Genomic DNA, 15,726 nt, shown 5'->3' on the forward strand with positions numbered 1-15,726 from the left:
GGAGGAAACAGGTGAAATAACACGACATATGTAGTCATGTTAAGCCCTGGGGAGGGAGGAAACACGGATAAAAAAGCTCTAGGTATCCACTTTTAACATGGCATTTGACAATTTATAATAAGGACGTTTTTCACAAAATTATAAAGGTATGAAAATAATGTTTACTCCATGTTTGAATAAAGTATATTCATTGCCAAATGAAAACTGGTATTGGTAAAGTAATATGGAATGACAGCAATCGTGTGGCTAATGTTCCATAAAATCCAAGCAGAAGAATAATGCTATGGAACAACCACTCTTCTAAATTTCCCAGTTGGGTCCCTAGTCATTCATCCATTTATTATCCTCACCTGAGCATTGTACACCGGCATCCTCGCTGTGTGCGCAGTTGTGTATGGCAAATCCGTTAAATGAACAATCCTGTATGTGAGCTTCATTCCCTTTGCAGCCAATATTGTCCATCCAGACTTGTCCCTTACCCTGACCGTAAAAGGCCTTTTTCATGGCCTTGCCCTTTGCAAAGCCGAACATCATGCAGACAACGGTGGCGTCTTGGTCATCCCATACGTCGTCACAGACGGTGCCCCATTGGTCGGGTCCCTGAAGGTATACCTCCACTCTACCAGTGTTGTTGGTTGGGCCGTCAACAAGACGAACGTTTGTTACCTCTGTGGAATAGACGGATGGATAACGTTTCAAAGTTGGATATGATAAGTCCAAGTTATTTGTAGTTGGAAAAAAGCATATCACAAATATTAAGGAAATTTAAAATTTATATAAAAAACCCTGTCTGTTCTATATCAAATAATAGACAAGCCCACTAAAGAGGTTCAGGTGTTCCGACCTGGTTCCTTGTTTGATAAAATGTTATGTGCCCTCAAAGCGTGGGTCGTTCCTCTTACATTTTACCACTTGTTTGGTTTGATCATAATTAGGTCACCCTGATGTCACTGGAATGGTGAAATGTAATAGTATAACTACCATTCATATCTATTGTAGTCAAAGACGGACAACCCAAATTTGCCATATTGATGTTGTAAGTGTGACGTACATACATTTGTGATCATACTTACTGATCTCCTTATTGTAGCACTTGGCTGATGCTGGTCCAATCCTTTTACAGTAAGACGACCAAAACAACCTGTAGATGGACAACGTTGAATAGAAACCATCATTCATACATGTAGGCAGTGTGGTCTCATTTCCGTAGCATTTAAAGTAATGGAACCATATTGGCCTGTTGTCATTTGCGACCATGTAGCGGGCACTGGACACTGGGAGTCCGTCCACGTGGCCGAGGCTCTTGCAGGCAACCTTGGCGGTGTTGGAGGAGACGGAGGCGTCACAGATGGTGCCCCATTGGTTGTCATACTTCATTTCAACACGGCCTTGCAGGGGGTTGTCTCCCGCCGCGCTAACCAAGCGATATTGTACACCTGCAATTGGAGACGTTAAACATCAAGTAACATTAAACACGAGTCTCATTTAATCTAAAATACAATGGTGTTAGTTCGATAACTCGACATCTTCCCGCGGAAAGATTGTTAACTGACTACAAAGTCCAGTGGAACCCCGACTGAAGATAATGAATTGTCTTAAAGCATTATGCATGTATTCTTATTGTTTGTTCAATAACAAGGGAACATCCATATACGACCTTTCTGATAATCAGTGATCAAGAGAAGCAATGACCTACCAGCGTTCCTGTAACAAAGCAATCCAGCTCTTGGGGCGTAATAGTCACACCACTTGGTGGTACTGCGAGCCTTGTATGCACACTTTGCCAGACTGTCCTCATTGCCATTGCAGACCACATCCGTCATCAAGATGGGGCGTGTCTCGCTGATGATGTGTTGACCGGTACTGTGGAAGGGGTTGTATATTGCGGGCGAGTAGGCAACGCCCCCTTTGAAACTAAGCTGTTTACATGCGACGTTAGCTGCTCGGTCGTCGAAGCCTGAGGCGCAGACGCTGCCCCAGATGCCGTTGATATTTACCTCCAGAAACCCATGGGTATCCGCAACAAGATCGTCAGCAACGAGTCGAGGCAGGAAACCTGGTGTTTGTAACATGCAGAAGCACAAAAAATTAAATACCAGTTTGTTTGTATTTAATTCGTTAACCTCAAAACATCGAACTACGTTCATTCTTGTCAAGATTTCGTCTCGACTGGATGCTTTGTTACAATAAACTTAAGGTCTTTTTGTATTGCACTTCAACAAAAACAAAGGAAAGTAGTTAACACATGTATCTCATAACTCATCTTTTCTCACAAAACTGTTTACATTTTTATCTCGAATATATTAAAGCAATTTTCTCAAAGATATGGAAATATGTCTTAAGTCTTACCGCTATCAGTTATAGGGTCGTTGGAACACACAACAGAGGCGTAGGTTCCACTTTTGCAGGTTGTTGATGCTGTCGTAGAGCACTGTTTGAAGTTAGCCTCCCGACCATTGCACGCCACCTGGCCAATGCCGATTGGACCTTCGGTTATACCGAACAATGACCCACCGATGTTTACGCCAAAGGTGAAGCCCATTGTCCTACAGACGACTCGAGCGGCGTTTCCGTCAAAGCCGTTGTCGCACACGGCGTTCCATTTGTTGTTGGAGTACACCTCTACAGCGCCCATGGAGGCGTTGAGGCCGGTGTTAAGCCTCACTGGAAATACATCAAATGTGGTATGATTATTGTAGGCAGATATCACTACCAACTACATTTACCGAATTCCCTTGCATTTGTAAAACAACTGACCGAGCAATGGCCATACATGAGGGTTTCAATATGACTGGCTGACGTGACAGCTATATTGGGAAATCCTTTTCGAACCACTTGAACATATATTTCAACTTCACTGGTCCAACTGTTTCTGAGCACAATATCACAGATCTACGACCTGTCATTGCTGTTATATTATGTTGTATTTGTATATGGACCACTGGCCTCAAGTATAGAAATAAAGAATTGAATTGAGTAGAAGATGGTAAAAAAGACACGGTCTCGACGTACAACCGTGCCATGACAAGCTCAACGGGGGACAAAGGATTATTTGGCATTCCCATTAATCTGTTGCTTGTCGCAAAACAGGAATAAATTGGATGGGCGTTGGCTCGATGACTTGGCTGGCGGTATGTTATTGTATCCCGGGGGCGGTGGACGTAATCATTATTTACTTGACTAAGGCTGATTTCACACATAAACATAGACTATTGCAATTCACACATAGACTACTGCTTTTTACACATCAACTGACTTGACCTTCATTCAGGTTTTGTAAATCCTGTCGCACATTTTTTAACAGATGCATTTACATACACATTCTCCATGGTGTGATCAAGTAGAAATGCACTAGCGTGCTCACCATTATCGACACAGAAAACGGAGACGTCATCGCGATGACTCTGGCACGACCAGAAGCTGAAACCCGAGACGACCTCGCTGTTGTAGCCGGAGTGAGGGCAGCTGTGGAGGCTGGGTTCGGAGCCGTCGCACTGTAGTCCGCTGAGCCACATCGGGCCACTCCCCTGGCCGTAGAAGGCGTTTGGTATGGCGTAGCCGTCCTTGTAGCCCATCTGACGGCAGAAGACGCCGGCCTCGCGGTTGTCGAAGTATCTGTCACACACTGTTCCCCACACACCACCTACAGACATCTCCACACGACCGTAGTTCTGTTGTGTTCCATCGGGCGCCACCATGCGGTACTGGATACCTAGGGGAGGATGCACAAGGAAGGGTTTCAGTGCAGCGAAATACAGATCATAATTCATCACTTTATGTTTTTTTGTTTTGTTTTGTTTTTGTTTTATCGGTTTCTAAGACGATCGTAACTCCCTAAATTTAACATAGACTTATGATATGGAATGGAGCATGGCTATAACGATCCCAGGGCTGATCGCCCTGAGACATCTGAACACTGATTGGTTCCGAAAATAAAGAACAGCGGACGGGGTTTGGGCTGCTTAAAATCAAAATGTATCCTTGTAGGAGGATGCCTACTTTTGTCTCCGTTGAAGCAGATAGCTGAAGCAATGTCGGCGGAGCTGCAGTTGCCCAAACTCTTCCTGTCATTGTAGGCGCAGTCTGTCAAGGACGTCTCACTTCCGGTACAGTTCACGGCGCTGAGCCAGAAGGGGCCACGTGATCTGATAGGATGGTAGTTGTATTTCACAGAGTGGTGGTAGGCGATACCGTTGTCGTAGTGCAGGCCCTTACAGAAGACTGCCGCCTCCGTGTCGGTCCAGAAAGTGTTACATATCCGGCCTTTCGTGCCGTAGTGCTGCACAGCGATCTGACCACTGTCCGAAGTAGAGTCGTCAAATCCGAGGGTGTAGGCTATCGAGCATAACAAATGAAAGTGTTATAAAACATTAGTCTTTCATAGTTAAGCTTGGAATATAAGATTCTCAAACCGTGTTAACTACGTAAGTACATGATTTACTATATTCATAATTGTTACTTTCTCACATGCACCCCTCACAGGAACACATGGATATCCAACAAAAGTATGAGCAAATTCTGATGTAACTTACTTTCTTCGACCGTGTCTGAGGTGTTGAAGCAGACAACAGAGGCGTAGTCGTTGGAGCAGGTGCCGGGTGTGAGGCACGTCATGGGGTCGGACTTGGTACCGTCACAATTCATCGTAATGTTGGGCAGGAAGCTGCCGGGGCCGTTGCCGTACCAGGAGTACCTGACGTATTTCGATCCATAGGCTGAGCAGCACAGGGCCTTCCCATCCACAAAGCCAAGACTTCTACACACAGTCTTCGCGGTGAGGTCATCAAAGTTGGTGTCGCAGACGTAGTGCCAAGTGTTGTTCCTCCACACCTGAACTGGACCTTGCTTGATGTCCGGGGAGAACCCAGACGCCAGTTTGACTGAAGACAAAGCGGGGCAAAATTGAGGATCATACACACGCAATCACAAACTTCATCAGAATAGCACAGTGACCATCAACCCCAACAAGTAGGGCGAAGCATACATTATATTGTGTATAAAAGTATTAAATACAGCATATCAACTCACTGTCTCCGTAGCAGGTGATGGCAGCGTCGTAGTTGTGGTTCATGCAGTATCTACTGGTTGCGACCTTCCAGCCCTCATGTGGGCACTCTGCCAGTGACCCTTCGTTGCCTGTACACTGGAATCTACTCTCGTACACGGGCCCGGAGGCGTTAGGGTACTTGGTGTAGTAGTCCACCAAGCCTACATTATATCCAAGGCCTCTACACATGACTGTAGCCTCCCTACTGTCGAAGTAGGAGCGGCATACTGAACCCAACACGCCATTGACAGACACTTCCACTCGACCTGCGTTCTCAGGGCCTCCATTGGAGAGGCTGTAGTAAATACCTGCATAGGAGAAGCTCAGTTGTATCAAAATGGTTGTGTCGCAGAATTCTCTCGAAGGGCCACATTTGGTATCAGAGCAACAACCCTTTCACAGTTTAAAAAAAATAAAATAAAATACTGATACCTTTGGCTGAAGACACAAAACACAATTGCCGAACCTTTCGTCACAATGTGCAATCAGTACAGTGTTGGCATAAACAACCTACTTGCCGTCTTGAGCGCACTATTCCAATAAATACCCCACCTTACCAACGTTTAGACCAATATCCAAGTAACCTTATAAACGCATAGTGAGGCCGAAAGCGAATTTATAAACCATTGATGTATCTGTTTTTGATACACGTCGCAGAAAAAAGCAGCAAGAATAACAAGTCGGAGAGTTATTCGTTGTACAATAATTGTTGCATATTAATTTATTTCCATCTTTGCACTGAATATGATCGAAATGATCATGTGGAGAATCGTTTACTGAATCACAGGTAGTTCACTGGGGCAAAGGTAACATATATGTCAGAGTGATGCTTTTTCCGGGTTATCATACGAGAAAATCACACACGACAATACAAGTATTAATACGGTCTAGTAACCTATTATTGCAAAATTTTAATTTTTTCCTGCTTGATATCTGACATCGCCGTGTATGGTTTTCAATGTAAAATATTATTTTCTTTAAGTTTCCTTAAATTTACGTACCAACATTGTCGCCGCACAGCACACCAGCAGAGTGGGAATTTTGGCATGACGTCACTTTACCCAGTTGTGTTCGGGAGCAATCCACTAGACGGTTCTCTGTGCCGGCACAGTTCATTTTTGACGTCCAGAAGGGTCCGTTGTCGGCATAGAAGGAGTATTTGTAGTGGGTGTAGGCGTAGCCTTTGCTGTATCCCAGTTCTCTACACGCCACAGTTGCATCTTTGTCATCCCAATCATCAGTGCAGATACGACCGACCATGTTCATGTAGTTGACGATGACCTCGCCAGTGTAGTTGTTGCCGTCAGCGAGGGACCATGTGAACGCTGAATGAGGAGTTCCAATTAGAAGGCATAACATATATTGTAACTGAGGGAAATGGTTGGCAAACAGTTACTGAGTATTTGATCATACATTCTGTATGGAAGGAAATGACGTGTAACTGATTTGAAAACAGCTTTTGAAAGTCCACTCAGTGTTGTATAAATCATTCTTTTAATATCATAGCCTCGAGGCTATCAAGAATACATGTCCATGTCCCCCATGGCATGATATATTTTACATTCAGCCAACATAAACAGAAGAGGGCACGCATTACAATATCCCGTCAGGTAACATCAACCCCAGAAATAAACAAAACAGCAGGGGAAGAAAATGTGACCACACTGTGATTGTTTTAAATGTGTTTGTAAAATCTGATCACTGACCGGTAGCGGCAGTGCCGTTGTAGCAGGCCACGGAGGCATCTGATCCGCTGCAGTATCTGGAAGAAGGGGGGTCATGGGGGCAGGCCACTAGCTTGTTCTCGCTTCCTGTACATTGGACATTGTCCAATACGGCATAGGACCGACTCCCGTACACCCCACAGCACAGGTTGAAGCCATTCTGATACCCAAGCTGCTTACAGGCCACGGCTGAATTTAAAGTGCGTTAGCATGAATCGACAGTGTCCTCATCAATCTGACAAACAACCTGCACAGACAGGAATAAAGATAAATCGGGCGGTGGTTAGCCCTCTGGTTAATGCGGTGGCTCATCACCCACGACCTGGATTCGATTCCCTACACGGGTACAATGCATGTTACATTCGTAGGGTCTATCGATAGAGATTGCATGTAGCTCAAGGTGAAAAGCTACTTTCTCTCTTGTCATAAATAAGTCCATATGATTTTGTTGTTTGCTTGATTGTTGTAAAAAGAGGTTTTTGCAAAGGAAAACCCTTTTAAATATATTTACAAAGCCTTTTCACACAAAAATTGCATATATATACATCGATATCCATATCGATTTATTAAAAAAAATGGCTGCCGATCGATCACCCATATGAACTGTAAAACGTGTGGATATTTTCCAATCTCATTGAAATCAGATCTTAGTTCTCGCTACCGCTAAACAAAGATCTGAGGACATGCCATTACGGGTCACGTCAGACCGACTTTGCGCGAACTTTGACCGACCAATGGAATGACTAATCAGAAGGCAGCTTTCTCCAGCTTACGGCACTAATTTCAAATTGGCAACTACGCTTCGAAACATATTTTGACAGATTCTCCATTACAAATTTGAAACCTGAACAAAAGAGCATTCTGGAATGGCTAACAGATAGTCTAGATTGTATGGATTCAGTCGTTAAACCTGTAACTATCGTTAGGAATACTCGGTGTTAAAGTTTTCGAGGTTGCATGATTAGAAATCACATTCCAACTGTCACTTTCATAATCGCTCTGATTGGGCGGATGAAGGGTCGTTCTGACGTGACCTAAAATGGGATGTCTTCGGATCTTTGTATGGCGGTAGGTCAGACTAAGGTCTGATTTTAATGAGATTGGGATATTTTCACGATTACATGCTGGGTCTCTAATACACGCCAACGGCTCTCCCGAAATTAATAGACGGCCTAGCGTCTAATGGAGAAAATACGGTAAAGCTCTCCTGTTCCAAATCAAAATAAGAGGTATCTACTCTACAGTGGGACTTCATCACATTTCAAAGCACAGTAGGCTTATCTCCTAAATATTGCCAAAGTTCTCATTTTTAATTAACGCGCAGAAATTCACAACTTACTATTGAGTCATTTGTGGAATCACAATTTCGCATAAAAGCATAATTAATAGTTTTTAACTTTTACGGATATTATTACCAGATATTGATAAAATATCTTTCCATAAGAAAGCATCATGATGTATATATACCTATATGTTACTGTGCTATATTTAGCAAATCGATAATAATGTGAACATTTATATATTTCCCCCACAACCTGCAGCGACATTCCATTCCAGTGCTATAACGTCAGGCAGCGAGGTCACGATTTAGTGACGGCATCGTTAAAGAATGCACTACTCCCATTCGGCTTTGCCACAAGCAAAACATGCCCTTATTTGTTTATACAACATCACATATTTGACAATTTTCGGTCTGTGTCTTGACGTCAACGCTTATCGGCGGTAGATTAATAACTAACATCATTCCAATACAGGACATTGCGCAGACAAAGGAGTTGCGCAGTGTTTTCAAAACCATACCGACATCCTCAGGTGAAATGGAAAGTGCAAGCACTCTTCGGGCCTCTACAAAACAAATTGAGATGCCCTAGACACAGCATGTTTACGTAACTACCTCGTACTAAGATATCCAAATTAATTACGATCACTTCATACCTGTCTTAAGTTTATTTTTCTACCTCATCCTCACCCAAGAGGCGTATTTTGCCATAGATATACTACGACCACTTACAAACGTCGGTGTCGCTCCAGCCAGTGCTGCAGATGCTGCCCCAATTGTTGTTGAAGTTTACTTCGACCACACCCACGGAGACCTGGTTTCCGCGCGTCAGTCGGACTGAAATACACATTTACAATAATACATTCTCTCATACATTGCCGGCATAAACATGGATACAAAAATGGCCGCCTAAAGCAAAAGTATCGAAACGCTGAGTAAATTTGCATTCCTGCATTAGCCTGTTTGATGAACTTCCATATGCATCGTACTTTCCTAGTCATTTCTGATCCAGCGACTAACGGGATCGGGTGGTCAGGCTCGCTGACTTGGTTGATGCATGTCCTTGGATCCCAATTGCGTGGATCAATGCTCATGATATCAATTACTGGATTGTCTGGGCAAGACTCGTTTATCTACAGACCTTTATCATATAGTTGGAACATTGCTGAGTATTGCGTTAAACAAACAAACAAACAAACAAAACCTTTCTGATCCTTTTGTTATTTGTAGCACATGACGGCATATCACATAACATCTATCACATTTGTTTTCAAGACGAACAAGACATACTTGTGTCATAGCAGACGACTCCCGCATCCCTAGAACATCCCCATCTGTAGTTCCAATATTTGGGGCATTCAAACAAGGATGCTTCTGAACCGCTGCATGACACATAGTTCATCCACACTTTGGTATTGTTGTTTTCAGTGACTGGTCTTGCACTCCCATCCAGAAAACCTAGTTGACGACAGGCGATCTTAGCGTCGACATCGCTCCAGTACCAGCCACACACACGCCCCCAAACGCCATTGTAGTTCACCTCTACACGACCATAGTTCGACCCACCATCAGCCAACCTTACAGAGGCGCCTGGAAAACGAAGCAAGGTGTTTATACGAATGATTTGGAGCTTCAACACATGCACGCATGCACGCACACGCACACGAACATTGGTTTTACTGGGGCTGACACTACTTTCAAGGTGTCCGATGGACCACGGAACCAGATATGTCACATTCCTAGAGCACCACTACACTGAAACTGACAATTCTCGTTAAGGGACATCATTGGTGCAAATCAATCAGAAAATATATAAGCGTCCTATTGTTATAAAGGACGCCAAACTACAAGACAAAATGCTGAACCTCTTTACCAGGCAATAACATGCAATAACAAAGTGCCTATCATTCTGATAACAGATGGCACAATAACATAAAACAATGTGCTTACAATTCTAGACTCAGGAACAAAGGTGAGTTGAGGAGAAATGGGTTTTAACGTCTTGTTAAGGGCTTTTGCACTGACACAGCAACGTACATGCACGTGTGTGTGGCTGCTTGCACGTGTCCTCACAAAAGTCTTACAAGGAACAAAAGCCGGTTTTATAGAGGTAGCCCGCTGAGATACCATGCCGCAGTTGAGCGAGTGAGTGAGTTGGGTTTAAACCCGCTTTTAACAGTAATCCAGTTATATCACGGCGTGTCAGCTTAATGTGGGAGGAAAGCCAGAAGTGATGCAAGGCTCCGACGTTTACCACTTCCGTAAAACCCACCAGCACGGGTATGGTGCTGACAAACCTAGAAACATAATCGGGGCGAACCGAGATTCGATCCCACAAGCACAGGTTTCTGGCGTGTCCAAGGGAAGCAACTCTGCACAGCGAATCGCGGCGCCATAGATGACTGGGCCATGCCGCAGTTGAACATGGGTACCCAAGATACTAGATACATCACACTGACGCTGAGCCAACCAGTGTGTGTTTCATCCCCTTAATGTCGAGGGCCATTCAGACCAAGAGCACGGAGTTGGTCGTTCAAAGGCAAAATAAATGCACAATACCAAATAAAATGCTCGCCATATCAGGTACCAGGTCCATTAATACAAGACATCCTCTTACCATTTTCGTTATTATAGCAGAGGACACCAGCGCTCTTTCTAGATCGTCCCGGTGGGGAGTTGCAGCCGAGGTCAACTTTGTCGTCAAGGTCACTGAAAGGACAGCTGGTCAGATTAGTCTCTCCACCCTGACAGTTGAATTTTCCAACCAACATGGGAGTCGATGAGTAGATCTGCCCACTGAAGGTGACGCCACCAACAAAGCCCATAGAACGGCATGCAACGTCGGCGTCCTTATTGTTCCAGCCAACGTTGCAAACGGGTCCCCAGAAACCGTACCTATTGACCTCAATGGAGCCATAGTCCCTGGAACTATATTGAAGACGGACAGCGGCGTCTGGAAGGGAAAGGAACGAGAGGTGTAACTGAAAGTGACCAGAACCTATAACACATGTAGCATGTAGCATCTCCTGCGTTAATGTTTCCGTATTAAATATAATGAATTTCCCTTAGTCTTGGTCTCCATTGTCTTATTATTTTGACATTATTTGTTGTTTTTTCTGTTATGTTGGACAATTTCGGAATTAGTTTTGAAATAATACACTGACACGTGTTTAGTTTAGGGAATAAAGTTTTTTTAATGACACATAAAGACACAATATCACTGACAAACCATTTGCGAAGGTGTAAATGAAGTGTTTAGTTGGTACCGTTTCGGCGTATGTTGTTGTAGGAGCAATAGACGGTGGCGTATTTGCCGGTAGTGCAGGTGCCGAAAGCAAGGTTGCAGCTGAGAAGGTCCGACTCAGTGCCAGTGCAACCATTGACGGTGACGGTGATGGTGGAGGCGTCGACATCTCCCACTGCGTTACAGCACTGAGACTTGCCGTCAGTGTAGCCTAGTTTCCTGCATACAACGCGGGCAGCAGTGTTGTCGAAGTTGTGGTCGCAGACGGGGGACCATTGGTTGTTCCTGTACACTTCGACACGGCCGTAGTTGACGGTGGAGGATCCCATTAGACGGACTGGGGAGAAGGCGAAAATCATCTCAACCAATATACGTGAATATTCGGCTTGCTTGTGTTACTGTGTTCATGATTTCTGTTTTTATTTACTTTAATATTGTGTACTCACCGTTGTCATAACACATGATAGCATTATCCTTCTGGTGGTTAGAACAGCCGAAGTAGCTCTGCCTCCACTGAGACGCACACTCGGAGATAGATCTCTCCGTCCCTTTGCAGTTCAGACGGCTAAGATAGATCGTTCCACTTCCGGGGCCAAATGTTCCCAGACCCATGTGACGACCGGTGGTGTAGTTGAGCATGCGGCAGAGGACGTCGGCGTTTTTGTCCATGTACCACCCCGAGTATAGTGTACACATGGTACCCCAGGACCCGTCCACGCTCAGCTCAACCCGACCAGCAGACCCCGTCTTGTTTCCCAGGCGCACCTGTAGACCTTCAGGAAAATGAATGAGCACATTAGTGTTTGCAGTTCAAATCCGATAACCTCTCAGCTGAACAGTTCGGGAACAGACAGACACGGTTTGCCATGAGACATGTGACCTAATATTTGCCACACTCTCACATACTTACTCATATGGCTGCTTTGAACAGTAGTTCAGTTACATCAGGAGTGACAGCTTAATGTGGGAGGAAAGCCCAAAGTAATGTTTGTGAATTTCACAAACCAAGAAATATTATCAGGGCGAATAGGCATAAGGACCCAGATCATAGGTTTCTGGGGCGCTCAGCAGCATAGGACAGCGAATTACGGCGCCTTAGACGACTTGGACACACCCCGTATTCACACTTACTCGTAAAACACTTGTATTCCTGTAAATTATTTCTCTGTCATCCATAACCGTAGTATACGTTGTATTTTATATATATGATAATGTGTACATTATTTTATTCATGAACTTATTTCATTTCATTCCCTTCTTATTCTTTTCATTTTATTTTATAAATAGGTCACCATAACCCTTACATAAACTGGCCAATGGCATTAGATTCTGATGTCAATACCCACCACTAGTTTGGTAGCAGTAGACGGCGGCATCCCCTTGGGAAGAACAGTTGGCAGTGTCGCCGAACCGAACTCCAGCACAGTTAGAGAGGTAGGTTTCTGAGCCGTCACAGTTAATATTGGACAACCATCTCACTGTGGAAATGGTGTAGAAGGAGTAGTATCTGTTGTAGTAGGTGTAGGCGAAGCCCCCGGTGTATCCCTTTTCTCGGCAGATCACCATGGCCTCCCTGTCGTCGAAGCCGTCGGGGCAAATGTAGCCACTGATGCCCATGTGGCCGATCGTGACGCGGCCCTGGTACGTGTTTTGTAGGGCGAGGGTGTACCCTGTAGGAAAACTCTTCTTGTGATTAACTTAGTAAGGCATGCAAGCGGAACATTATATGTATTTAAAAGCAAGCTATTTACATACTCCCAGACTATTGTCAGAATTTTCATATCATATCTATCTATTATGAAGCTTAAGTACAAATACGTAGTTACTTACCTGATCGAGGGTTCGTGTTGGAGCAGACCGCCGAGGCATACTTCCTACTGGGACAATAGGTCATGCTGATGTCATGGGGGCAGTCTCTGAAGCGAGTCTCTCGGCCTGTGCAGCGGATGTTAGTGTAGCCAATACCGTAGTACTGTCTGCCGAAGGCGGAGGCACCGACACTGACGCCGTACAGGTAGCCAATCTGGTTGCACACAACTTTGGCGCTGATGTCGTTGAAGTTGTCTGCACATACTGTCTGGTAGCTGCTGACGCCGTCGTACACCTGAACAGCGCCATACTGCCTGTTTGGTTGGAGGCGAACTATGAAGGGAAAAGAGAGCCTTTATTAACATCGTTTGTTTTACAAAATAGATCAGCAATTTTACCCAGCTGTTACCAAATTAGACTGTTTAAGTGTTTTCAAACCTAAAATTGAGGAAACAGTTCATACATGATTAAGGCTGCAAAACCTCTCAATTATGTAAGTCAAGACATTGTATGTAATTCCGCAAATGTTTCATTTCTAATGAGTTAGCTCACATGGATATAAAGTCATAAGTTCGATATTTCAACGACAGCCACTGAACAAATATTGCTGTCAACATTGATATTAATAATGTTCTGCATTAATACGGAAGACGAAAAGCTAACACGAACAGGAACAAAACGAAAGCACACATGCGACTACTTCAGCACTGTAAAAGAAGTAAAGAGAAAAGAAGTTTTCAGAGCCAAATATCCCGTTTAGGAGAATTTAATAGCATGGTGAAAACAAGTATAAAATATAGACCCGTGAAGATCCGGGGTAGAATAGGTCTTCAGCAACCCATGCTTGCCGTAAATGGCGACTATGCTTGCCGTAAAAGGCGACTAACAAGATCGGATGGTCAGTCTCGCATGTCATCGTTGCGTGGATCGATGCCCATGATATCAATCATTGGATTGTCTGGTCCAGACTCGATCATTTACAGACCGCCGTCATACAGCTGGAACACCGAGTGCGGCGTTAAACAAGAAACAAACAAACAACTAAAATACTGTGGCGAACAGAATTGGTGACATTGGTGTTTCTGCTTCATTGGTCCAATGGTTTCTGAGATGATGTTACAGTGCGAGGAATGTATTTTGCGATAATTTAGGAACATGGTCAAAGTGCACATGTCAAATAAATGTCAACATTTAAAATGCCGCCGAAACGGAATATATATGTTAAGCCCTACTACTTCACATGCTTTTTTACATCTTGAAGAACCTATCACAGGTCACGCTGACACGGTGACATGTGCGTTATATTATTGAAATAAGTATATATCGCATAATTTGCAGCATATGTTCCTTCTCACCTAGACCAGAACACTGTACTCCAACGTCGTATCGGTGACCGTTGCAGGGGTAGCTGTTGGTGACATTGAACCTGCTGGATCGACAGTTCCATAGCGCCTTCTCTGTACCCGAGCACGTTGGAGAATAAATCCACACGGGTCCAGTCCCTCTTCCGTAGGTGCTCGTGCTTTTACCCGAGCCATCAGGATAGCCCAGGGACTTGCACACCACGCGTGCGCTGCTGGAACTGAAGCTGTAAGCACAGACGCTGCCCCACACACCGCCGATCTGAACCTCGACGCGTCCAGCACTGTTGGATATTTGTCCGTTCTTTATCAGACGGAGGTTCACTCCTACAAAATGTGATAATAATAATGGTAATTATGTCATATAATATGCTGCGTCTATACGCATAAAAACGGTGAAAATGCACTTCGTGTACTGTTGTGAGTGAGTATGGTTTTACGCCGTAATATTTCAGCAATATTAAGGTGGAGGGTACCAGAAATTGGCTTCACACATCGTACCCATGTGGGGAATGAAACCCTGGTGGTTTTCGGCGTGACGAGCGGCGTGTACTATAGGGCGTAAGGGGGTAGCGTTACCAAGTCGTTGCGCCATAATTCGCTGTGCAAAGTTGCGTCCCTTGGGCACGCTAGAACCCTAATTGTTGGTTCGAATCCCGGATCACCCCGACTTTGTTTCTTTGTTTGTCAGGACCATACCCGTGCTAGTGGGTTTCACCAAAGTAGTAAACGGCATCACTTCAGGCTTTCCCCGAACTATATAACTGGAATACTGTTCAAAGTGGCGTTAAACCCATTAACAGAAACAGAGTTATGAAAGCCATTCCAAATGTAGCATTCGCGTTAATATAAACATACATTTCTATATTACCCCGGATCTTCACGGGTCTGTTCATGCATGTGACCCACCACCAATATCGACTTACCTGTGTTGTCGTTGTAGCAGTAGACGTATGCAGCTTTGTAATATGACGAGGTACAGGAAGACGGAAGGTTTGTTGACAGCGTGCAGTCCTGAAGCCTCGTCTCGTTGCCGATACAGCTTGTCACTAACAGACGGGGAGGGGTGTTGTAGGCGTAACCCACAGCGCCAAACGCGACACCCGACACGTATCCCTTGGATCGGCAAACCACCCCAGCTTCCTCGTCTCCCCACCCGTTATTACAGACAGTTGCTGTTATTCCCATCTTCTGAATCCTCACCATAGTGGGGAAGGTTGTGCCAAGTACAACGTCAAAATCTGACAAAGGTAAGGCAAATA

General features: G+C 44.5%; 1 protein-coding gene across 1 annotated transcript in view; it reads right to left on the reverse strand.

Annotated features, from left to right (window-relative positions):
* Positions 1-15,726, reverse strand: part of LOC139458106 (uncharacterized) — an 83,453-nt gene that overhangs the window by 1,514 nt on the left and 66,213 nt on the right. Inside the window, exons 47-65 of the mRNA XM_071239418.1 lie at positions 15,391-15,705; positions 14,459-14,791; positions 13,125-13,436; positions 12,641-12,964; positions 11,741-12,067; positions 11,317-11,631; positions 10,668-11,003; positions 9,341-9,640; positions 8,783-8,887; positions 6,754-6,960; positions 6,049-6,372; positions 5,029-5,355; positions 4,533-4,880; positions 4,000-4,335; positions 3,365-3,712; positions 2,350-2,664; positions 1,697-2,056; positions 1,074-1,436; positions 351-668 (exon numbers count right to left, since the gene is read on the reverse strand). Coding sequence (XP_071095519.1) covers positions 351-668; positions 1,074-1,436; positions 1,697-2,056; positions 2,350-2,664; positions 3,365-3,712; positions 4,000-4,335; positions 4,533-4,880; positions 5,029-5,355; positions 6,049-6,372; positions 6,754-6,960; positions 8,783-8,887; positions 9,341-9,640; positions 10,668-11,003; positions 11,317-11,631; positions 11,741-12,067; positions 12,641-12,964; positions 13,125-13,436; positions 14,459-14,791; positions 15,391-15,705 — 5,913 coding nt within the window. The remainder of the gene's footprint in view (positions 1-350; positions 669-1,073; positions 1,437-1,696; positions 2,057-2,349; positions 2,665-3,364; positions 3,713-3,999; positions 4,336-4,532; positions 4,881-5,028; positions 5,356-6,048; positions 6,373-6,753; positions 6,961-8,782; positions 8,888-9,340; positions 9,641-10,667; positions 11,004-11,316; positions 11,632-11,740; positions 12,068-12,640; positions 12,965-13,124; positions 13,437-14,458; positions 14,792-15,390; positions 15,706-15,726) is intronic.

The sequence above is a fragment of the Haliotis cracherodii genome, unplaced genomic scaffold, assembly GCF_022045235.1.
Source record: "Haliotis cracherodii isolate W230 unplaced genomic scaffold, xgHalCrac1.p SCAF_1, whole genome shotgun sequence".
In the NCBI taxonomy this organism is placed as follows: Eukaryota; Metazoa; Mollusca; class Gastropoda; order Lepetellida; family Haliotidae; genus Haliotis; species Haliotis cracherodii.